A 26,239-nucleotide genomic window follows, 5' to 3' on the forward strand; every position below is an offset into this window, starting at 1 on the left:
ATGAAATCAAACTATAATATTTATTTCGGAAAAAAGTATGTTCAATAGGAAACTGATTTTAGCAGGTGCGTAATTTCTTCATGGTGCGCGCAAACATGAATTTCCAAGACTGTGTCCTTCTACTAAAACTGTTATTTCTGATTTGTTTTTGAAGTTACAAGCCTGAAACCTTGAACATAGACTGCTGACACCCTGTGGAAGCCATACGAATATGACATTTTACAATATGACCTTTCTCTTGCATTTCTAAGAGGATGGTCTTTCAAAAAAAACGTCAGGTTGGTTTTTCTTTGGATTTTCTCCTACCATATCTATTGTGTTATATTCTCCTACATTATTTTAACATTTATACAAACTCCAAAGTGTTTCCTTTCCAATGGTACCAATTATATGCATATCCTGGCTTCAGGGCCTGAGCAACAGGCTGTTTACTTTTGGCATGTCATTCAGACAGGAAATGGAGAAAAAAGGAGACTATCCCTAAGAGTTAAAGAGCAATTTCTCAAGCTAAAATGTAGCTAGGACTGTGTGGGAGTGGTTTAAGTGTGGAGGGAAAACAAAAAAGTAGCTGTTATTGGCAGAGAGGTTTGGAACTGTCTTTCTTATTGGTCTATTAACTAATTTACCTAATTGTGAGGTCCCCGTGCAAGGCCCAAACTCTCTCCCACCGAAACAGAAAAAAGGTTTTATCATTTTTACCATTTCACAGTATTATTCCAACTCCATAGTGTGGAAATATATACTGAACAAAAATATAAACGCAACATGTAAAGTGTTGGTCACATGTTTCATGGGCTGAAGTTAAAGATCCCAAAAATGTTCCACGCGGACCAAAAGCTTATTTCTCTAAAATTTGGTTGACATCCACCTGACAGGTGTGGCATATCAAGAAGCTGATTAAACATCATGATCATTACACAGGTGCACCTTGTGCTGGTGACAATAAAAGGCCACTCTAAAATATTTTGTCACACAACACAATGCCACAGAAGTGTCAAGTTTTGAGGGAGTGTGCAGTTGGCATGCTGACTGCAGGAATGTCCACCAGAGCTGTTGCCAGAGAATGTAATGTTAATTTCTCTACCATAATTTCTCTACCGCCTCCAACATCATTTTAGAGAATTTGGCAGTACGTCTAACCGGCCTCACAACCGTAGACCACATGTAACCACGCCAGCCCAGGACCTCCATATCCTACCTGTTCACCTGCAAGATCATTTGAGACCAGCCACCCAGACAGCTGATGAAACTGTGGGTTTGCACAACGGAATGATTTCTGCACAAACTGTCAGAAAGGTCTCAGGGAAGCTCAACTGTGTGCTGGTCGTCCTCACCAGGGTCTTGACCTGACTGTAGTTCAATGTCATAACCGACTTCAGTGGACAAATACTCACCTTCGATGGCCACTGTCAAGCTGGAGAAGTGTGCGCTTCGCGGATTAATCCCGGTTTCAACTGTACCGGGCAGATGGCAGAGTGTGAACAGAGTGCCTCGTGGTAGTGGGGTTATGGTATGGTTAGGCATAAGCTACGGACAATGAACACAATTGCATTTTATCGATGGAAATTTGAATGTACAGAAATGCCATGACGAGATCCATACCAGACACTGACTGGTTTTCTGATCCAATGTATCTGTGACCAACATGCATATCTGTATTCCCAGTCGTGAAATCCATAGAATAGGGCCTAATGTTTTTATTTAAATTAACTGATTTCCTTATATAAACTGTATCTCAGTAAAATCTATATTTTGTTTCAGTGTTATTAAAAAACACAGGAATATCACGTTTTTGACTGCACTGGGCCTTTTACTGAAGTGAGAATGCTGTTCCCCTCAGGGCAAACCACACCATAAAGTTTAGGTGGATAGTTTAGATTGCATTCCCAGTTTCTCACAGAATGATACCATTCAAATAGTTATGTTTGCCACTCAGTTAGTAAAGCTTTTGCCCACCTTCCATAGTTCCTTGTATCACTGTGATTTAGCCACATCACATTGTAACACTGTGGTCTGGACTCTACTGCTAAGACTGTACATGCAACTTTATGGGACCATTACCAACAGGCAGTCCCTCCAGGATTTTGTGATCATAACACATTTAGCAGAAATGTAAGCGAGGGCTTTCAAATTTGACCAATCACTGCACTATTACTGCATAAAACAGTAAAATCATCGCAATATACCATCACCACACTCCAAAAAGAGGGTTCGCAATTTTAACCAATCACTGCAATTTTACCGCATAAAATGACTCAATCAAGCAACACGAAAACAAACTTTTTCCCTCATCATTGCATTTTCATGACAAATTGGACGAAATCGTCACTAAATGTCATTATTGCCGCAGCAAAATCAAACATTTTGGCTTGCAACTATCACAGACAAATTCTGAAATCCTAGATGGACTGCCAAGTGGTAAATGTTTTCTCTGTCGGTTTAGGTTTTAAGAATCAGTTTCTTGCTAAGTGTTCCTTCCTAGTGGTATACAATACACTGCCAGGTCTGTGCCAAGTGGTGTGAAGATATCTCTCTACCGCCAGTATCCCTTCTCGCGCAACCTCTCATTTAAGGCTTCTGCTTGATGTCAAACTGTGGAGGCCACCATGACTTAAAAGTAAACCAAGCACCATTTGTTTAAAACCTGCAGGCATAACCTGGAGGTAATGGTATTTATGGGGTAACAGGTATGGTTATTTACATTGAAGTGTCTTTTTTAGTCTGTAAGAACCAATAAAACAGAAATACAGGAGGTAGTCTGCCAACTCAACAGTTTCACGCAATAAATAGAAGAATCCTTTATGGTGGCATCATATGTTTACTACTGGAACATTTTAACAAGTAAGTCAGGTATCAAAGAGACCTCAACTCTCTTTCAATTTTTTTCTTCAAACTTTTAGACATTTATAGGGGGTGAAATACCATGAGGTTTTTGTCTTGTTGTTAGGGAAATGTCTCATCATTTAAAGTAATGCCCCGGCATAGATGGTTTGTACAAAGGTCTTCTGATTCAGAGGGGTTGGGTTAAATGCGGGAGACACATTTCAGTTGAATGCATTCAGTTGTACAACTGACTAGGTATCCCCCTCTCCCTTTCTTTAGAAGATGCTCCAAACTTCCCTGACGTGAGGCTTTTTAATACCGCTGTGTGCTGTGATATCTCCCCTGAATTTAGTGTGTCAGTCTTGAGAGTTTGGCAATAATAGGAGTTGTTAGTAGGTGAAGGCTTTGAGCATTTTCTCAGCAGATTACACTTACAGTACACTATCAACCATTTAAATGACGTATAAGAGCCGTTGCAGTTTGGAAATATTGTCTATGATTTGTATGACTTTAATTGAATGGTCATATCTCATAGAAAGGGTCTGGACCACACTGTTTCTCTGTTAAAACAGCCATAAGTGGTCACGGTAGGAAAGATATGGTAGCCATGAGGTCGGTAAATTTACAAATATATGCATACAGTGCATTCGGAAAGTATTCAAACCCCTTCCCCTTTCCATATTTTGTTACTTTACAGCATTTTTTTTCTAAAATAGATTAAAAATATATATGTATATCCTCATCAATCTACACACAATATCCTATCATGGCTTAGCGAAAACAGGTTTTAGTTTTTGCAAATGTGTTAAAAATAAAAAAGTATTATTTAAATAAGTATTCAGACCCTTCGCTATGAGACTCGGAATTGAGCTCAAGTGCATCCTGTTTCCATTGATCAAATCAAATGTATTTATAAAGCCCTTCTTACGTCAGCTGATGTCACAATGTGCTGTACAGAAACCCAGCATAAGACCCCAAACAGCAAGCAATGCAGGTGTAGAAGCACGGTGGCTAGGAAAAACTCCCAAGAAAGGCCAGAACCTAGGAAGAAACCTAAAGAGGAACCAGGCTATAAGTGGTGGCCAGTCCTCTTCTGGCAGTGCTGGGTGGAGATAATAACAGAACATGGCCAAGATGTTCAAATGTTCATTCTCTGGTCTCATGAAAACAAGATTGAACTCTTTGGCCTGAATGCCAAGCCAAGCGTCACGTCTGGAGGAAACCTGGCACCATCCCTTCGGTGAAGCATGGTGGTGGCAGCATCATGCTGTGTGAATGTTTTTCAGAGGCAGACTGGGAGACTAGTCAGGATCGAGGGAAAGATGAATGGAGCAAAGTACAGAGAGATCCTTGATGAAAACCTACTCCAGAGCACTCAGGACCTCAGACTGGGGTGAAGGTTCATCTTCCAACAGGACAATGACCCGAAGCACACAGCCAAGACAACGCAGGAGTGGCTTCGGGACCAGTCTCTGAATGTCCTTGAGTGGCCCGGACTTGAACGATCGAACATCTCTGGATGTTCGATCGGGATACTCCCCATCCAACCTGACAGCGCTTGAGGGAATCTGTAGAGATGAATGGGAGAAACTCCCCAAATACAGGTGTGCCAAGCTTGTTGCGTCATACCCAAGAAGACTCGAGGCTGTAATCGCTGCCAAAAGTGCTTTAACAAAGTACAGAGTAAAGGGTCTGAATACTTATGTAAATTTGATATTTCAGTTTTTTATTTCAATAAATTTACCAATAAATTCTAAAAAACTGTTTTTGCTTTGTAATTATGGGGTATTGTGTGTAGTAGATTGATGAGGGGGAAAAAGCAATGTAATCCATTTTAGAATAAGGCTGTAACGTAACAAAATGTGGGAAAAGTCAAGGGGTCTGAATGCACAGTATGTTCTAGATCAACATTCAACATGCTGTATACATTTAGTGTGACTGCAGCCCTTCACTTTGGAATTCACTCGAAAGCCACCTGCCTTAAATACTAAATTAGCTTCTCATAGTATATAACCCACATGGAGAACTGTGGCGGTTTGTACTCACAGGGGGAAATTGTGTGGACGCAAATCCCAGGACATAAAAAATAATAAAAAATGCTGCTATGCAGTGTTTTTCTCCCTACATGCTGTGGATGTGTACTGTGTTGTTATCAGAGCCCGGTGCCTGGTTAGTTAGCTGAACGGAGCAGCCTGGTTAGTTAGCTGAACGGAGCAGCCTGGTTAGTTAGCTGAACGGAGCAGCCTGGTTAGTTAGCTGAACGGAGCAGCCTGGTTAGTTAGCTGAACGGAGCAGCCTGGTTAGTTAGCTGAACGGAGCAGCCTGGTGAGTTTGCTGAACGGAGCAGCCTGGTGAGTTTGCTGAACGGAGCAGCCTGGTGAGTTTGCTGAACGGAGCAGCCTGGTTAGTTAGCTGAAAGGAGCAGCCTGGTGAGTTAGCTGAAAGGAGCAGCCTGGTGAGTTAGCTGAACGGAGCAGCCTGGTGAGTTAGCTGAACGGAGCAGCCTGGTGAGTTAGCTGAACGGAGCAGCCTGGTGAGTTAGCTGAACGGAGCAGCCTGGTGAGTTAGCTGAACGGAGCAGCCTGGTGAGTTAGCTGAACGGAGCAGCCTGGTGAGTTAGCTGAACGGAGCAGCCTGGTGAGTTAGCTGAACGGAGCAGCCTGGTGAGTTAGCTGAACGGAGCAGCCTGGTGAGTTAGCTGAACGGAGCAGCCTGGTGAGTTAGCTGAACGGAGCAGCCTGGTGAGTTAGCTGAACGGAGCAGCCTGGTGAGTTAGCTGAACGGAGCAGCCTGGTGAGTTAGCTGAACGGAGCAGCCTGGTGAGTTAGCTGAACGGAGCAGCCTGGTGAGTTAGCTGAACGGAGCAGCCTGGTGAGTTAGCTGAACGGAGCAGCCTGGTGAGTTAGCTGAACGGAGCAGCCTGGTGAGTTAGCTGAACGGAGCAGCCTGGTGAGTTAGCTGAACGGAGCAGCCTGGTGAGTTAGCTGAACGGAGCACCAGTCAGCTGCACTGCTTCTGGAATGGAATGTGTTTTCCAGACATAGCTGAGCTTAACCGGAACTCAGAACTCTGGAAGTAGTTAAGTCCTCTTAAAAATGTCTGCACCCCTGCAGAGACTGCGCTTGGAAGTGATTGTGCCCCTTCCCGACTCCTTTCCTTCCTCGTCATGGGAACTACACTGTTCACAGTGACCTCCAAGGGGAAAAGCTACTGATTTCCTAAAGGAAGCGAGGAAGACCAAAATAGGGTTCAAGGAAGGTGAGGTTGTTTTGTAGTTTGTACTAAAACCAGAGATAGCCTAGTCATTTCGAAAGAGCACAAACTCGGTCTTATCGTATTGTGTTTCAACTCAGTGTTTGATTAGGGAGTGTGCTGCAGGGGAATAAACCTATGCTAAGATGTTTGGAGTCGGACCTCAATAAATTGGTTGTTGCCTCCAGAGACCTAGCTGTTCATGTGACTTAAATCAATACTAGAGTGTGACTCAGTAACAGGTACAGATATGTACTAATATGTTCTCTGGCTAATATGTAACCTGTTCCCAGGCTACCAACTGGCTTTGCTTTGTGAAGGAGGAAATTACTTCTGTCATAATATGATAGGCCAGTAATCCCTCTCTCCCAGGCACATGTTTAATATAGGCTGCCTTTAGCTGCTTAATGGACACACCCACTAGATAAGGGGTATTTTGGAGTACTCCCCTCCCCCAACTGGTGTGTGTGTGTGTGTGTTTTGATGTGAATGCTAATGAGGGGCTTGGACAGGAGACTGGCTGACAGATTGTGACTGTTTCCATCACTACCCCCAAATGTCATCCAATCAAGTTGCTGCGGTGTCAGGAAGTTAGGGGTCACTGACCCTTCATGAACCATGGGTTAAGGCAGCAGTGGCAGGGAAGGAAATGACTTATAGTAAACCAGGGATCCATCTAGTCAGTCACCCTCACCTGAAAGGATCTGTTAAACAGGGCTTTTACTGATCTCTGTTGATACATACATGTGGATTAGATTTCACTTCATTTGAACTTTAGGAGGTAAGCCTTACTGTTCACATTTGACTTACAATGCCATTTTGGTAGGAAAACCCACATTCACAGATGCTATTATTACCACATTGTATACTGTTTGTTTTCAACACCATTACACATGATATTTCTTATCAGTCAGTGGGCTTGGTTAGGCAATAGCCTTCTAAAGAAATGTGATTAAATGTAGATGATTTTTCTTGTTTATGGGAATGCTACTTTAACTAGCTCATCGTATTAAAAAAATATGGCTAAAAACACAAACCATCTTCAGAAATGTCAGTGTAGTTTGAATCTGTCTCTATGCTAATCTGAAAGAAACTTCCAGTGTGTTGTAAAATGGTAATTGTGTTTGGCCAGGATGGGGAAATGGGTCTGATCTGAAACCTCAGAATATTATTTTTTTTGCATCATTACTTGACAAATACTACAATATGGACTATCAGCATTTTCTAATGCTGACAGTCCACCCGCTTGTGATTTTGAAATGCCAAAATGTGCGTTTGCTCCACTCCGTCTCAGCATTGCGCCTGTGAGAGAGAATTCCTGGGACTGAGGACAGTTGGAGATGAGAGAGAGCCTAAATATAGCGACTCGCAAGGCACAACAAGTACATGCATATTCCAGCAAATACCTTGGCCACAGGGTCACTTGACCTGTAAACCTCTTGCATGCTATGAAGTCCAACTCCTCCAAATTTCACAGAGGTACAAAAAGGGTATTTACTCAAAAGCTCTGCTCTGCCCTTACCAAGACCTGTGGAGTATGACTCTTGGGAGATTGATGGTTCTGTTTTTCTGGGTTTGTTCAGAGATGGTTTGTTTTGTAAAGTGAGATAAGAGCGGTGTTTGTGTTCAGGTATTGATTTAGCTGTATGTCAATGCCAGAGTGTGATTTATGTCTCCACAGAGGCAGATAATCTCAGGTTAACACAGGTTAGTGTCGATTTAGTGCTGACATAGTAAAAAAAAAAAAAAATGCTATTTGCTAATGATTTTGAGAATAAGATGTTTTCAGATTTAAAAAGATCTCCACACCATCAATCAACAACACAATATTCATTATGTCACTGGGAAGGGATTGTAATGTTCATGAATTGTTTATATGTCTGTGCAACACAAAATCCAGTAATATTGTAGAATGTTATGTTAGAATGTTAATTCCACCTGGTTATTTATTGAACCTATTAGATATTTGAATCATGTGCCTTCGGGGTTCTGCCTGCACCCAACTGCCTGCAGAAACGTCTGGGCCCAAAATACTGGCCTTCTTGATCTAAGATGACAAATTTGAAGGCATTTGAATTTAATGATCTAAGAATCACAATTATCTGCTGTTAGACTTTCTCTCTGGGATGTTTCACATGTGATACATGGCTTTTGTTCAGCTGAAGCTGCTTTCTGTTCAGACCATCTCCGGTCTTCTGTTTTGCCTGTTTTTGCCATTTAAAATGACCAAGTTTCAAGTTTTAATGTCACATGCACAAGTACATTGAAATGCCTTTCTTGCAAGCTCTAAACCTAACAATGCAGTAATCAATAACAATATATACTGATCAAAAATATAAATGCGGCCTCCCGGGTGGCGCAGTGGTCTGACTCTGGGTTCGATCCCAGGCTCTGTCACAGCCGGCCGGGACCGGGAGGCCCATGGGACGGCGCACAATTGGCCAAGTGTCGTCTGGGTTAGGGCAGGTATATCCTTGTCTCATCGCCCACTAGCGACTCCTGTGCCGGGCCGGGTGCAGTGCACGCTGACCAGGTTGTTTGGTGTACGGTGTTTCCTCCGACACATTGGTGCGGCTGGCTTCTGGGTTGGATGCACGCTGTGTTAAGAAGCAGTGCGGCTTGGTTGGGTTGTGTTTCGGAGGACTCATGGCTCTCGACCTTCGCCTCTCCCGAGTCCGTGCGGGAGTTGTAGCGATGAGACAAGACCGTAACGACTAACAATTGGATACCTTGAAATTGGGGAGAAAAAGGGGGTAAGAAAAAGTTATGCAACATTAAATAAACAATTATACTTGTAAGGGTTCTCGTCCTCCTCTTCTGAGGAGGAGTAGCGAGAAGGATCGGAGGACCAATGCACAGCGTGGTAAGTGTCCATAATGTTTTTTAATAAAGACAATAGAACACTTGAACAAAACAACAAACCATGACGTGAATATACAAAACCGAAAACAGTACCGTGTGGACCAAACACTCACACGGAAAACAAACCCCCACAACTCAAAAGTGAAACCAGGCTACCTAAGTATGATTCTCAATCAGGGACAACGATTGGCAGCTGCCTCTGATTGAGAACCATACTAGGCCGAACACAGAAATCCCAAATTATAGAAAAACGAACATAGACAACCCACCCAACTCACGCCCTGACCATACTAAAACAAAAGACAAAACAAAGGAATTAAGGTCAGAACGTGACAATACTGAGTTACAAATCATGCAAGCTTTTTAGAGCTTTTTATGTCTCTATTTTGGTTTGGTCAGGGTGTGATTTGGGTGGGTATTCTATGTTCTTTTTTCCATGTTTTTGTATTTCTTTGTTTTGGCCGGGTATGGTTCTCAATCAGGGACAGCTGTCTATCGTTTTCTCTGATTGGGAACCATACTTAGGTAGCTTTTTCCCCACATGGTTTTTGTGGGTAGTTCATTTCTGTTTAGTGTTTGCACCTTACAGGACTGTTTTGGTTATTCTCTTGTTTATGTTTGTTATAGTGTTCAGTTTTAATAAAACAAGCGTGAACACTTACCATACTGTGCTTTGGTCCGATGATTCCTCTTCTTCAGACGACAAATACCGTTACAAAAATCGCTAATCTACGGCTTTCACATGACTGGGAAGGGGTGCAGCCATGGCTCCCACTGGGGAGCCAGGCCCAGCCAATCAGAATGAGTTTTCCCCCACTAAAGGGCTTTGTTACAGACAGAAATACTCCTCAGTTTCATCAGCTGTCTCGGTAACTGTTCTCAGACGATCTCGCAGGTGAAGAAGCCAGAAGGGAAGGTCCTGGGCTGGCGTGGTTACACATGGTCTGCGGTTGCAAGGCCGGTTAACGTACTGCCAAATTCTCTAAAACAACGTTGGAAGCGGCTTATGGTAGAGAAATGAATATTAAATTATCTGGTAACAGCTCTGGTGGACATTCCTGCAGTCAGCATGCCAATTGCACGCTCCTTCAAAACTTGACACATCTGTGGTATTGTGTTGTGTGACAAAACTGCACATTTTAGAGTGGCCTTTTATTGTCCCCAGCAGAAGGTGCACCTGTGTAAGAGAAATACGTTTTTATGTGAGTGGAAAATTTCTGGGATCATTTATTTCAGCTCATGAATCATGGGACTGACACTACATGTTGCGTTTTATATTTTTGTTCAGTGTATTTAGTTAGCTATTTAGCAGTCTTGTGGTTTGCAGAGTGGCAGGCAAGCTCGAGGTCCGGTCAGTATGGTCAGGCAGGCGGGTTCGGAGTCAAGGCAGGCAAGTGTCAACACCGGGAGGACCAGCAAAAAACAGAGAAAAGGAAAAAGCAGGCACACGGAGTAACACGCTGCTTGACTTGACAAAACAAGACGAACTGGCACAGACAGACAGACAGAAAACACAGGTGTAAATACCCAGGGGATAATGGGGAAGATGGGTGACACTTGGAGGGGGTGGAGACAAGCACAGGTGAAACAGATCTGGGTGTGACACTTTCTCTCTCTCCATCAATTCCATTCAAATTGCATCCAAAGTAGATGGGCCTAATCCTGTTTAAGATTGATATATATATATATATAGATGTCCTAACCTACCTCTTTCAAGTAATACATGAAATGCGGTATTAGCCTTATATTTAGCTAATGAAGGATGGGTTATGCATAAGCTTCTAACTTATAGCCTCTTGTGCAATATGCACCTGCGCTCCGCTGGCATGTCTCCTTAAAAAACGTCCCATAGCTCTTCCTGTCCTAGGAAAAGCTAGGAAAGCTTTTTTAAGCATTTCTTATACTAATACACTATTCAAAGAGGGATGAAAGCTTTTAAGTACAGCAGCCAATAGAACACAGGGAGTTTGAAAGAAGAGAAGAGGTCCATGAAAATAGTTCGGGTGGCCATCTGTTTAATTGTTCAGCAGTCTTATGGCTTGGGGGTAGAAGCTGTTAAGGAGCCTTTTGGTCTTAGACTTGGCTCTCCAGTATTTGTTGGGCCTTCCTCTGACACCACCTAGTATGTACGTCCTGGATGGCAGGAAGCTTGGCCCCAGTGATGTACTGGGCCGTACGCGCTACCCCTTGTAGCCCCTTAAGATCAGAAGCCAAGCAGTTGCCATACCAGGCTGATGCAACTGGTCAGGATGCTCTCGATGGTGCAGCTGTAGAACTTTTTGAGGATCTGGAGATCCATGCCAAATCTTTCCAGTCTCCAGGGGGGGAAAAAGTGTTGGTGTCACAGCTGTCTTGGTATGTTTGGACGATGATAATTTGTTGGTGAAGTGGACTCCAAGGAAATTGAAACTCAGTCGATGTTTATGGGTGCCTGTTCGACCTACCTTTTCCTGTAGTCCACACTGCCAGGTCTCTGACCTCCCCCCTATAGGCTGTCTCATCGTTGTTGGTAATCAGACCTACCACTGTTGTTTCGTCAGCAAACTTAATGATGGTGTTGGAGTCGTGTTTGACCATGAAGTCGTAAGTGAACAGGGAGTACAGGAGGGGACAAATCACGCACCCCCGAGGGGCCCCGGTGTTGAGGATCAGTGTGGAAAATGTGTTGTTGCCTACGTTTACCACCTGGGGGCAGCCCGTCAGGTAGTCCAGGATCCAGTTGCTGAGGGAGGTGTTTGGTCCCAGGGTCCTTAGTTTAGTGATGAGCTTTGTGGGCACTATGGTGTTGAACGCCGAGCTGTAGTCAATGAACACATAGGTGTTCCTTTTTTTCCCGGTGGGAAAGGGCAGTGTGGAGTGCGATTGAGATTGCGTCATCTGTGGATCTGTTGAGTTTGGAGTGGGCCTAGGGTAGGTATTCCCAAACTGGGGTACGCGCAATGCCGCCCGGGGGTACGCCAAATAAAAATGTGATTTACATTTTCAAACAGTAAATTTATATTTTCCAAGCGGACTATACATTTTTTTTCTACCTGAGTAGTTTTTTTTCTACCTGAGTAGCCTTGATTCGCTGCCAAAAATTAAATTAAACCATCTAGTGTTCAGCGAAATAACAACACAATGTCAAATACAGGTATCCTAGTCAAATAATTAACATAGAATCACATTAAATGTTACTCTCTCGCGGGAATTCCACTAACGGTCCATATGTAGCCAAACATAATTGCTGCTCATGTTGGTATTTGTACTGATGGTGCAAAAGCCATGACAGGGAGACATAGTGGAGTGGTAACGCAGGTGCAAGCAGTTGCCCCCAACGTCACTTGGGCACACTGCACCATCCACCGAGAGGCTCTTGATGCCAAGGGAATGCCTGACAGCTTGAAAAACATTTTGGACATGACAGTGAAAAGCAAGACCCCTGAACTCTCGTGTATTTTCTTCACTATACAATGATATGGACAGTGACCATGTAACGCTCATTTAAAATGATTATCAAGGGGCAAAGTATTTTAAATTGAGAGATGAGCTTAAAAAGTTTTCTTTACTGACCATAATTTGGCCGCTAGCATGATGACAAGTGTTTCACACGACTGGGTGATGTTATTTCTCACCTGCATGATCTGAATCTAGGATTACAGGGACTCTACGCAACTATATTCAGTGTGCGGGACAAAATTGAGGCTATGATTAAGAAGTTGGAGCTTTATTGATTATTATTTGTGCCCTGGTCCTATAAGAGCTCTTTGTTACTTCCCATGAACCGGGTTGTGACAAAAACTCACACTCATTCTTATGTTTAATAAATGTATTGTGTGTGTGTGTGGCAGGCAAAAATCAACATTTGAGAGTGCGCTGACACTGGTGATAGCCCTCTGTACGCAGCTGGAGGTTGAATGTTTTGAAGGGGTACGGGACCATAAAAAGTTTGGGAACCACTGATCTAGGGTATCCCCATTATCCCCATGATGCTGTTGATGTGAGCCATTACCAGCCTTTCAAAGCATTTCTTGGCTACTGATGTGACTGCTACGGGGCAGTAATCATTTAGGCAGCTTACCTTCACTTCCTTGGGCACAGGGACAATGGTGGTTTGCTTGAAACATGTCGTTTTTACAGACTTGGTCAGGGAGATGTTAAAAATGTCAGTGAAGACCCTTGCCAGTTGGTCCGCGCATGATTTGAGTACACGTCCTCGTAATCCATCTGGCCCCGCTGCTTTGTGAATGTTGATCTGTTTAAAGGTCTTGCTCACATCGGCTACCGAGAGTGTTATACAGTCTTCCGGAACAGCTGGTGCTGTCCTGCATGCTTCAGTGTTGCTTGCCTCGAAGCGAAAAGGCATTAAGCTCATCTGGCAGGCTTGCGTCACTGGGCAGCTCGCAGCTGGCTGGGTTTCCCTTTGTAGTCCGTAATAGTTTTCAAGCCCTGCCACATCTGACGAGCGTCAGAGTCGGTGTGTAGGATTCAATCTTAATCCTGTATTGACGGTTTGCCTGTTTGGTGGTTCGGTTTATCTGAGGGAGTATGGGGATTTCTTAAAGCATCCGGATTAGTGTCCTGCTCCTTGAAAGCGGCAGCTTTAGCCTTTAGCTCAATGCGGATGTTGCCTGTAATCCATGGCTTCTGGTTGGGATATGTACGTACGTTCACTGTATAGATGACGTCATTGATGCACTTATTGATGAAGCCGATGACTGAGATAGTATACTTCTCAATGCCATTGGATGAATCCCGGAACATATTACAGTCTGTGCTAGCAAAACAGTCCTATAGTGTAGCATCTGCGACATCTGCGTCTTTTTGACATTAATATGTGTCACATATCAGTTTGCAAACAATGTAAAAAAATATATATATAATAATAATAATTGAGTTAATAAAGCCACATACAAACTTTTTCTCTTTTTTGCTTTCTTGAGTAATGCAGCTCCAAAATTCTGGTGTTTCAGCCTAGCTCAGTGCTTTCTATGGTGGTGGAAATGGGAAATCTGACTTCAGTGAGTTCAAGACAACTGGGAACTCTGGGAAAAAAATGGGTTTTGAACATTCATCCTATTTGGAATTGCAAGTCCGGAACTCGGGCCTCTTTTTAGAGCTCCGACCTGAAGATCACTGATGTCATCATGATTTGACCTTGTTTTTTCTGAATTCCCAGTTGTCTTTAAAGCACCATAAATCCAGAGAATGCCCGACTTTGATGACAAAGTTTGTTGGCAAAATTTGCCCACGAAGGACCGCCACGGACCGGCTGCTTGTTTATTGCCTCGTGCAGTTCGTTAATTGCCAGCTTGTCATTTTTCTTGTCCTAAGGTGGAATGTATACAACAGTCACAATAACAGATGAAAACTCCCTTGGGAGGTAGAAGGGTCGGCATTTGACCATCAGGTTTTACAAGACGGGTGAACAATGAATGAATCAGCAAACCAGTTGTTGTTGAAGAGGCAAGAAATGATAGCGAATACATTTCGTAAAAATAGATGACGGAATAATCACAAAATAGCAAAGTGGGGTCGGAGCTTGCAAAACGGCGACAATGCAGTATGGCTACATTCATGATGCTTGATGACAAATGTGATAATAATAATTTGTGATATAAACAACAATTAACAATAATGTTCGGCTTATAAAAAGCTCTCCAAAGATCAGCCATCGATCGCTCTTTCCTCTTCTCATAAGTGGATACTATCCATTGCCTGCTCAAATAGCAGCTTTAGACAGGGAAGGATCAGTCTCTTTAGCCCCTCTATGGACTCCTCTGGACCCCAGTGAGTCAGTTTGCTCTCTCAGCCGTGACTCTCTGATTACCCCGCCCCATCTGAACAAGGGTCAGAAGTCAAGGTTCAAAGATCTGATAGAGACCAGAACCATTCAGCAGCTCTCTGAGGTCCTCCCCCTCAGCTCAGAGGCTTGCCCCCTCAGGATCAGGTAAACGTGGTTAGGGCAGGGCATGGAGTGACTCAATTCCATGATAATCCAAATTCTCAATGTCCCAGAGAGGGCCAACCTGTTCCTTTTTCTCGTTCTCAATATCCACTTTAATTTATTATTATTTTCCTCATCTTCTCCTATCCCATTCACCTGGTTCTATGTTACATGAGCTTGCAACGGCTAAAATGATACTTGATTATATGTCCATTCCTGATTATTTCTGTTGCTGTGGTTCAGGTTGCTGATAGACTGTGATGATGTCATTCTCCATGGCCCTGCACCTCACCGCTGTTATCCAACTCCTGGTGCTGGTGGCCATATGTGACCAGGTTACAGCTGATCGCATCAACTTCTACAACGTCAAACCACCTGTGGAAGGTACGTTCTGCTTACTCGTTGAAATGATGTCATGTCTTCAACAATGTTGTGAACTTTTTATACCTGAATCCATCATGACAAAAGTTTGAACAGAAGCAATGTGAGCGAAAACATAGATTCACAGACAGTGTGGAAATGTCTTCACAGCCACTCCATTCCCTAAGAGTTTTAAGTGCTTCACCTGCGAGCAAGCTGCAGACAACTACAACTGTAACCGCTGGGCTGAGGACAAGTGGTGTCCACAGAGTGAGTAGTACCCTCTGTTGTTTCACACAGATACTGTCAGATATTAGTGTTTCTCATTGGCATGACTGATAGGGTTAACCAGTACTTAATAATCATTGTTATTATTGCTGTTACACTGTTATAATACCTTATGATTATGCTGTTATAGCCAGTGCTTGAAAAAGGTGCAGGAGCAGTCATTTTTCAAGTTGGTCCATTAGACTACGTTCACAGAAATTCCCAAATGACATTATGATATAGAAACCTCTGATTATTCACTGTTAAGTGTTCATACACATTTTGATTTCATGACTTCCATGACTTCTCCGCGACTTTTAACCAAATTTACATGACCAATAATTGGTGGCATCTCTATGTAGCAGAGTTTCTGTTAGCCGGGGAAAAAAAGAAAAGCAGATTAAATAAAATCGGCTCCGGCCAATTGTCCAGGAGAAGAAAAACAATTGAATTGGCACGTAGGTATATTTGTTGTTTCTTATTTATCACGTGCACAGCATACAGATACAGAGCCTTTTTGTGGAAAATCTGTCAGACAGAACTTTTATAAGCCCAATCATTGCGCAACAATTCTAAGTGCAATCCTGTGTTAAAAATAGATTTTGGGCCACGTTTAAAAATAGCAAGTATTTTTATTTCTCAACTGGTAATTCATGCACGCTTGAAGGCAGGCTTCATCAGACCGTCACACATCTTTGCAATGAGCTGGAGGCAGTATCCATTTTGAAAACATAAAGCTACTTAATTGTTTGAATCCTGAACATTTTACTACATACATTTTACCTTGCTTCAAAGTAGCCTAGGCAAAATCGGACCATATTCGTAGAGGGAATTATTTTATACATGCCATGAAACCAGTAGCCTAGTTCTCTCATGTTTTATAGGTTTTCAACTTTCTTTCATTGTCCGGTAGCCAAATGAACATTCGAGCCTTGTGCGCACTGCTGGACTGATAATGTTAAGAAATAGTAGTTTATCAACATTTTAAGCTAAATGTTCTGATCTGTTGCATCAGGTACAGTTGAAGTCGGAAGTTTACATACACTTAGGTTGTAGTCATTAAAACTCGTTTTTCAGCCACTCCACAAATTTCTTGTTAACAAACTATAGTTTTGGCAAGGACATCTATTTTTGCATGACACAAGTAATTTTTCCAACAATTGTTTATTTCACTTATAATTCACTTTATCACAATTCCAGTGGGGCAGAAGTTTATATACACTAAGTTGACTGTGCCTTCAAACAACTTGGAAAATTCCAGAAAATTATGTCATGGCTTTAGAAGCTTCTGATAGTCTAATTGACATCATTTGAGTCAATTGGAGGTGTACCTGTGGATGTATTTCAAGGTCTACCTTCAAACTCAGTGCCTCTTTGCTTGACATCATGGGAAAATCAAAAGAAATCAGCCAAAACCTCATAAAACAAAAATTGACCTCCACAAGTCTGGTTCATCCTTGGGAGCAATTTCCAAACGCCTGAACGTACCACGTTCATCTGTACAAACAATAGTATGCAAGTATAAACACCATGGGACCACACAGCCGTCATACCGCTCTGGAAGGAGACTCGTTCTGTCTCCTAGAGATGAACGTACTTTGGTGTGAAAAATGCAAATCAATCCCAGAACAACAGCAAAGTACCCTGTGAAGATGCTGGATGAAACGGGTACAAAGGTTTCTATATCCACAGTAAAACGAGTCCTATATCGACATAACCTGAAAGGCCGCTCAGCAAGGAAGAAGCCACTGCTCCAAAACCGCCGTAAAAAAGCCAGACTACGGTTTGCAACTGCACATAGGGACAAAGATTGTACTTTTTGGAGAAATGTCTTCTTGTTTGATGAAACAAAAATAGAACTGTTTGGCCATAATGACCATCGTTATGTTTGGAGGAAAAAGGGGGATGCTTGCAAGCTGAAGAACACCATCCCAACCGTGAAGCACGGGGGTGGCAGTATCATGTTGTGGGGGTGCTTTGCTGCAGGAGGGGCTGATGCACTTCACAAAATAGATGGCATCATGAGGTAGGAAAATGATGTGGATATATTGAAGCAACATCTCAAGGCATCAGTCAGGAAGTTTCATCTTGGTCGCAAATGGGTCTTCCAAATGGACAATGACTCCAAGCATACTTCCAAAGTTGTGGCAAAATGGCTTAAGGACAACAAAGTCAAGGTATTGGAGTGGCCATCACAAAGCCTTGACCTCAATCTATAGAAAATATGTGTGCATAACTGAAAAGGCGTGTGAGAGCAAGGAGGCCAACAAACCTGCCTCAGCTTCACCAGCTCTGTCAGCAGGAATGTGCCAAAATTCACCCAACTTATTGTGGGAAGCTTGTGGAAAGCTACCCGAAACAATTTAAAGGCAAGTCTACCAAATACTAATTGAGTGTACAGTCATGGCCAAAAGTTTTGAGAATGACACACATACTAATTTTCACAGTCTGCTGCCTCAGTTTGTATGATGGCAATTTGTATATACTCCAGAATGTTATGAAGAGTGATCAGATGAATTGCAATTAATTGCAAAGTCCCTCTTTGCCATGCAAATTAATTGAATCCCCAAGAAACATTTCCACTGCAATTTAGCCCTGCCACAAAAGGACCAGCTGACATCATGTCAGTGATTCTCTCGTTAACACAGGTGTGCGTGTTGATGAGGACAAGGCTGGAGATCACTCTGTAATGCTGATTGAGTTTGAATAACAGACAGGAAGTTTCAAAAGGAGGGTGGTGCTTGGAATCATTGTTCTTCCTCTGTCAATCATGGTTACCTGCAGGGAAACACGTGCAGTCATCATTGCTTTGCACAAAAAGGGCTTCACAGGCAAGGATATTGTTGCCAGTAAGATTGCACCTAAATCAACCATTTATCGGATCATCAAGGACTTCAAGGAGAGCGGTTCAATTGTTGTGAAGAAGGTTTCGGGGCGCCCAAGAATGTCCAGGAAGCGCCAGGACCAAGTTGATTCAGCTGCGGGATCGGGCACCACCAGTACAGAGCTTGCTCGGGAATGGCAGCAGGCAGGTGGGAGTGCATCTGCACGCACAGTGAGGCAAAGACTTTTGGAGGATGGCCTTGTGTCAAGAAGGGCAACAAAGAAGCCACTTCTCTCCAGGAAAAACATCAGGGACAGACTGATATTCTGCAAAAGGTACAGGGTTTGGACTGCTGAGGACTGGGGTAAAGTCATTTTCTCTGATGAATCCCCTTTCCGATTGTTTGGAGCATCAGGAAAAAAATTTGTCCGGAGAAGACAATGTGAGCACTACCATCAGTCCTGTATCATGCCAACAGTAAAGCATCCTGAGACCATTCATGTGTGGGGTTGTTTTTCAGCCAAGGGAGTGGGCTCACTCACAATTTTACCTAAGAACACAGTCATGAATAAAGAATGGTACCAACACATCCTCAGAGAGCAACTTCTACCAATCATCCAGGAACAGTTTGGTGACGAACAATGCCTTTTCCAGCATGATGGAGCACCTTGCCATAAGGCAAAAGTGATAACTAAGTGGCTCGGGGAACAAAACATCGATATTTTGGATCCATGACCATGAAACTCCCCAGACCTTAATCCCATTGAGAACTTGTGGTCAATCCTCAAGAGGCATGTGAACAAACAAAAACCCACAAATTCTGACATACTCCAAGCAGTGATTATACAAGAATGGGCTGCCATCAGTCAGGATGGCGCCCAGAAGTTAATTGACAGCATGCCAGGGCGGATTGCAGAAGTCTTGAAAAAGAAGGGTCAACACTGCAAATATTGACACTCTGCATCAACTTCATGTAATTGTCAATAAAAGCCTTTGACACTTATGAAATGCTTGTAATTATACTTCAGTATTCCATAGTAACATCAGACAAAAATATCTAAAGACACTGAGGCAGCAGACTTTGTGAAAATTAATATTTGTGTCATTCTCAAAACTTTTGGCCACAACTGTATGTAAACTTCTGACCCACTGGGAATGTGATGAAAGAAATAAAAGCTGAAATAAATAATTCTCTCTACCATTTTTCCGACACTTCACATTCTTAAAATAAAGTGGTGATCCTTACTGACCTGAAACAGGGAATTTTTACTAGGATTAAATGTCAGGAATTGTGAAAAACTGAGTTTAAATGTATGTAAACCTCCGACTTCAACTGTACATTTTTTTATGTAGCCTAGGCCTACTGGTTGTATAAATTTGGGATTTATCGTCCCACAACTGTCCCAGAGTCTGTTTGGGCTATTTATTATAGTAGATTGACAGCATATTCCTGTCTAAACAGAAATAAATAAAATAATTAAAAATAGGCCACATAGGATCATTAGCTTCCCATACAGTGTCTTGCGAAAGTATCTATCAGTCTCTCAAATTTCAGTCTCTCGAAGTGCAAAACTGATAGAAACATACCCCAAGCGACTTACAGCTGTAATCGCAGCAAAAGGTGGCGCTACAAAGTATTAACTTAAGGGGGCTGAACAATTTTGCATGCCCAATTTTTCAGTTTTTGATTTGTTAAAAAAGTTTGAAATATCCAATAAATGTCGTTCCACTTCATGATTGTGTCCCACTTGTTGTTGATTCTTCACAAAAAAAGAGTTTTATATCTTTATGTTTGAAGCCTGAAATGTGGCAAAAGGTCGCAAAGTTCAAAGGGGCCGAATACTTTCGCAAGGCACTGTAACTGTAAATTTTAAAATTGCAAATACCAAATAGATGATTTTTGAGTTCAGACTGTCAGTGAAAGTAGAGAGCCCAGCCAGGTATATCACAATATTTCAAAATTCATCCTGGGAAGACATAGTTTGGAAAGCAAATGGCTATTGCTGTAAAAAGAGATCTGTCTTTTAGTTATCAAAAGTCTCAACTTAGGCTATTAAGTTATCTTATTGGCACTAGCGGAGAGCATCGGCCCCAGTGAGTACGCACTACGCATATTCACCACTGCATATATTCACTCTTGATCATTGTTGGGTCTGTGTCACTTAAACGTTTGTTTTTGGACAATAATTTCCTCCTCCAGTTTAGATGGACGTCATATTCTCTTTGTGTCTCCCCTTCTTGTAGGCCTATTATATGCACAGTGTCGTTATTATTGATTGTTTGTCAGTGTCAGCAGAGTAGGCTACCCTGTAATTTGTCATATTAAAATAGATTCTGCTAATGTCTCCAGTCATATAAAGTGTCATAAAGTAGAATTGCATGAAATGTGTTTTTCCTGTGCAAGGAAAGAAGAAACCTGATATAGCCTAAATCCCAGGCCTCTACAAAATGAGCTCTCAGCCATGTGTTGAACAGTCTTTTTTGAGAACAGTGATTGAGTTATATTATTAGCCTAAATTATGACTAGCGAATCTACTTGTCACATTATGAATAGTAGGGTTTACATCTTACATAAGTGATGATGCATGAAATGCTTTATTATAAAGCTGCATTCTGATCCCATTTGGGCTACTATCTCCTGCCAATGTAAAAAAAAAAATTACTTTTAGGAAACGTTAAGTTGAAGTTATGAAATACCAAGAAAATCTTTTTTTCAAGTTCCTTAAATGTGCTAATAATGTTCCAAAGCCAAGCAGCCATCTTGCACCATTCCCAGAAAGTTGTGGGAAGGTTGTATGCAAAATAACCATAGGATAACCACGCTCTCACCAGGCAGCAGGTAGCTTAGCGGTTAAGAGCTTTGGCAAGGTGGAAATATCTGCTGTTCTGCCCTTGACCAAGGCAGTTAACCCACAACAAGAACTGCTCCTCGGGCGCCGATGACGTGGAGAGCCATTAAGGCAGCCCCCGCAGCTCTGATTCAGAGGTGTTGGGTTAAATGCGGAAGACACATTTCAGTTGAATGCATTCAGTTATGCAACTGACTAGGTACCCCTCTCCTTAAAAACATATGGTTCTCAGAACGTATGTGCTAACTGGGAGGCACTTAACCCCCCACAAAGTAGAATAACTGCACTGTTGAGGCGTCAGCATGCTTCAGTTCGACTGGCGGCTAGCCGAAGTCGGCTAGGCGAATCGAACAGCATGCTCCGGTCAAAGACCTTCACTTGAAAAACAAGAAATAAGCAGCAATAGTACTGTTTGTCCATTTTGAGAAGCTATAGGAAATATGTTGTGCATTCGGAAAGTATTCAGACCCCTTGACTTCTTCCACATTTTATTACATTACAGCCTTTTTCAAAAATATAAAAAATCTGCATTAATCTACACACAATACCCCATAATGACAAAGCAAAAACAGGTTTTTATGTGGAAACAGTTAAGGGGTCTGAATACTTTCCGAAGGCACTGTATGTGTACAGTATATCACAAAAGTGAGTACACCCCTCACATTTTTGTAAATATTTGAGTATATCTTTTCATGTGACAACACTGAAGAAATGACACTTTGCTACAGTGTAAAGTAGTGAGTGTACAGCTTGTATAACAGCTGTACACTCAGCTGTCCCCTGAAAATAACTCAACACACAGCCATTAATGTCTAAACCGCTGGCAACAAAAGTGAGTACACCCCTAAGTGAAAATGTCCATATTGGGCCGAAAGTGTCAATATGTTGTGTGGCCACCATCATTTTCCAGCACTGCCTTAACCCTCTTGGGCATGGAGTTCACCAGAGCTTCACAGGTTGCCACTGGAGTCCTCTTCCACCCCTCCATGACGACATCACGGAGCTGGTGGATGTTAGAGATCTTGCACTCCTCCACCTTCCGTTTGAGGATGTCCCACAGAAGCTAAATAGGGTTTAGGTCTGGAGACATGCTTGGCCAGTCCATCACCTTTACCCTCAGCTTCTTTAGCAAGGCAGTGGCCCTGCGGCCCAGTCTCCGAAGGGAGGGGATCATGCTCTGCTTCAGTATGTCACAGTACATGTTGGCATTCATGGTTCCCTCAATGAACTGTAGCTCCCCAGTGCCGGCAGCACTCATGCAGCCCCAGACCATGACACTCCCACCACCATGCTTGACTGTAGGCAAGACACACTTGTCTTTGTACTCCTCACCTGGTTGCCGCCACACACGCTTGACACCATCTGAACCAAATAAGTTTATCTTGGTCTCATCAGACCACAGGACATGGTTCCAGTAATCCATGTCCTTAGTCTGCTTGTCTTCAGCAAACTGTTTGCGGGCTTTCTTGTGCATCATCTTTAGAAGAGGCTTCCTTCTGGGACGACAGCCATGCAGACTAATTTGATGCAGTGTACGGCGTATGGTCTGAGCACACCACTTTAACACACCTGCTCCCCATTCACACCTGAGACCTTGTAACACTAACGAGTCACATGAAACCGGGGAGGGAAAATGGCTAATTGGGCCCAATTTGGACATTTTCACTTAGGGGTGTACTCACGTTTGTTGCCAGCGGTTTAGACCTTAATGGCTGTGTGTTGAGTTATTTTGAGGGGACAGCACATTTACACTGTTATACAAGCTGTACACTCACTACTTTACATTGTAGCAAAGTGTCATTTCTTCAGTGTTGTCACATGAAAAGATATACTCAAATATTTACATATAAACTCAGCAAAAAAAGAAATGTCCCTTTTTCAGGACCCTGTCTTTCAAAGATAATTCATAAAAATCCAAATAACTTCACAGATCTTAATTGTGAAGGGTTTAAACTGTTTCCCAAGCTTATTCAATGAACCATAAACAATTAATGAACATGCACCTGTGGAACAGTCGTTAAGACAGATTACAGACGGTCGGCAATTAAGGTCACAGTTATGGCTGAGAGAGGCTGGACTGAGGGCTTGTAGGCCTGTTGTAAGGCAGGTCCTCACCAGACATCACTGACAACAACATCACCTATAGGCACAAACCCACCTTCGCTGGACCAGACATGACTGGCAGAAAGTGCTCTTCACTGACGAGTCGCGGTTTTGGGTCCTGTTGGATCGGAGGGTGAGGGCTAGGGTCATTCCCCCAGAAAATGTCCGGGAACTTGCAGGTGCCTTGGTGGAAGAGTGGGGTAACATCTCACAGCAAGAACTGGCAAATCTAGTGCAGTCCATGAGGAGGAGATGCACTGCAGTACTTAGTATCTGGTGTGGCAGCCAGCTGCATCGACTGTTACTTTTGATTTTGGATATGAATGCCCACTCCCCATTGCTATTCAATGCAGATCCCGCTTTCATTCTGCTTTGATCAACCTTTTTTTGACTCTGTGTCTGAATCTGGGCCGTGATAGGCCACTTTGTGGTATAGCAGAGCCGGTATGCAGTTCCCTAAAAATATGGCGCTCAGGACAGCTCCGGCCCTGTCAAGCCAGCTAACCAGTTGGGTAATGTATATTTCTTTGTTATCCTTTCCTCAGATACACAGTTCTGTATGACAGTGCACCACTTCACCAGTCATGGCAAGACCAAGTTTGTGACCAAAAAGTGTGCTGCCAGGGAGGTGTGTCATGCTTCAGGCTGTAGACATCACAGGGACATGGGTCACACAGTAAGTCCATACACCAAAACCCACGATCATCTGTCTCCTAAGGAATTTGTAGAATCAGCTGAAAAGTATTTGTCATTACTGCTGCCTTTGTGTTTTGATTTTGTTGTCGCTCACTCCTCCGCTCTGTCTCCTCTGTCTCCTCTCCCTCTTGTAGGAGTGTGTGTCGTGCTGTGAGGGTATGATCTGCAACGTGGAGGTCCCCACCAACCACACCAATGCTGTGTTTGCCATGAGGCAGCAGGCTTATAACTCAGCCCCACCCCAGGCCCCTGTGAGGACAGCGTGGGGCTGCTGCTGGATGACATTACTCACCACCCTGGGCCTGGGGTTGACCAGACTGGTCCTACTGTGACACTGCTGTCCCTCAGAGCATGTCCCTATAGAGGGGACCAGACTATACCAGAGCAGCATGTTCCTCTGAACATGGAGGATGTGTGTTGTTACAAGTGTGGTGATAATCTGTGTTAAAGATGTCACATAGATCAATCGAACAATCACGAAGGACTACAGCAGTGTCCTAATGAATGATGCTTGGTTTGTTAACATTGGTTGCATCTACATAAGCCAATGGGACTGGAGAAAGCATCCATGGAATCAATAGAATTGGACAAAGACCAATGGTCAGTTGATCTATAAAATTGGATGTAGCTTGCCAGCTAGTGGAGTTGGCAAGCAGAGGAGTTAACCGGAAGGGTTCAAGGAGGATCATGCCCATCATAAGTCTAATGTCCATTGCTGATTCAAAGATGGATGCCCAGTGACCGATCCTTCAATCAGCCCTGGCCAGAGCCCCAAACTACTATACGGAGCATGCCGAATGAGAGGCTGGAACCGGGAGACTTTAAATGTTCCACAGAACATTCCCTAGGATTATTCATGGTCCTGGGAATGTTAATCGTGTGTTCTCTGTGGGATTTTGCAGCACTGCAGTGCACACATGGACCAGGAATGACTGGAGACATAGGCATGCCCCATGCCCATTGGATCAGGGAGAACTTTGGGAGATGATGATAGACATGGAATCTGGCGTAAATGTATTAGTACTTGATCCATAGTATGGCACAAAATGAAAGCATTTTGCACTTGAATGTTTTGTTAAGAAATATTGTTACTTGTATTTTTTTTAGCATAACTTGTGAATATCCTTAAATAAAATGGAAAGAACTATACTTTTGGAAAGATGTACTTTTCTATATATTTAGCTTTTCTCGACAACATGCCTTAATGACATTACAGTGTTACTTTTACCAGAATGTATTATCTCTTTGCAGAAGTCCCATGTCTGTGGCCATATGACAACATGGTGCTCATTATGACCGTTATGTAGTTCCTAGCATGTGAGACTGATTCACCAAGCTGTGTGCTGGCCCTGTTTCTGCCTCATGTTGTGAAGAGGTCTTATCACATCTGTTCTTAGATCTGGAAATCTCAGAAAAATATGGAATATGATATTTATTTACATAAATAGTTGCAATGTCTGGTGATGTAATATGGCATAAAACTATCATTGCCATGAAGTTGTGAGAGATTAACGACAAAGGATTTTATGACTTTCCATGTCAGCAACATGAAAAAGTTGACCTTTTTAAAGGTTAACCTTCTTATCGTGTTTTATTGATATTTAATGAATATGTCAAGAAACCATGGAATGTTCAGTTATTTATGGCATATTATAGGGTGGGTCTAATCCTGGATGCTGATTGGTTAAAACCGAGTTCCAGCCGGTGTCTAATCCCCATGTTACCACCCACTAAGGCTACATTGAAATGCCTATTTACTGTTCCATCTCACTGCTTAATCCACCGTCGCATCAGCCCAGCCAGGCAATTTAGGAACTTGATCTCTACTGTAAAAAGCATCTAGACATTATCTCCCATTTTCTTTTAGACTATCATTTCGTTTTCAACAGTGGCGGCTTGTATAAAATGTGCTGTCTGTCTCCCTGACATCTGTAACGTTGTTTCAATATGGAAATTCGAACTTCAACTGTTTCATAGTTTGAAAGTGCTGGGACGAGATGGACAGGCAGGCAACTTTTCTCAGCCAGTTGAAATCATGAATCAGCATAATGTTTATGGATACATACAAATACATTTCAATAGAAAAACAGGTCAAACAAAATTAAACACAGCTAGTTTGCTGTTTTTCCAGATGCCGTTTGAAGTGATTGCGTTAGTGTAGTTGTCTAGCTCCTCTGAACTGTGTCCTGGAGTTGTCACTAGTTACCACAGCCACAAAGTAACACTTGGCTGTTTCATAAATAATTATTGGAACAAAAAGCTTTTTGGTCATAATTT

The 26,239-nt window shown here is 42.7% G+C and overlaps 1 protein-coding gene across 2 annotated transcripts in view; it reads left to right on the forward strand.

The window, feature by feature from the left end:
- The window catches only part of LOC110520190 (ly6/PLAUR domain-containing protein 6B), a 46,424-nt gene extending 21,313 nt beyond the window's left edge, over positions 1-25,111 (forward strand). The window contains exons 1-5 of one of the 2 annotated variants that reach the window (XM_090229919.1): positions 5,788-6,081; positions 15,107-15,247; positions 15,395-15,493; positions 23,812-23,942; positions 24,097-25,111. In XM_090229919.1, coding sequence (XP_090086045.1) covers positions 15,124-15,247; positions 15,395-15,493; positions 23,812-23,942; positions 24,097-24,294 — 552 coding nt within the window. In that variant the 5' untranslated portion in view covers positions 5,788-6,081; positions 15,107-15,123 and the 3' untranslated portion in view covers positions 24,295-25,111. Of the gene's footprint in view, positions 1-5,787; positions 6,082-15,106; positions 15,248-15,394; positions 15,494-23,811; positions 23,943-24,096 lie in introns of those variants that run through there. The other variant, XM_021597339.3, reaches the window with a different exon arrangement.
- The last annotated feature ends 1,128 nt before the right edge of the window (positions 25,112-26,239 follow it).

Source organism: Oncorhynchus mykiss, chromosome 3 (genome assembly GCF_057628025.1).
Source record: "Oncorhynchus mykiss isolate SJ-2025 chromosome 3, ASM5762802v1, whole genome shotgun sequence".
NCBI classification, from domain to species: Eukaryota; Metazoa; Chordata; class Actinopteri; order Salmoniformes; family Salmonidae; genus Oncorhynchus; species Oncorhynchus mykiss.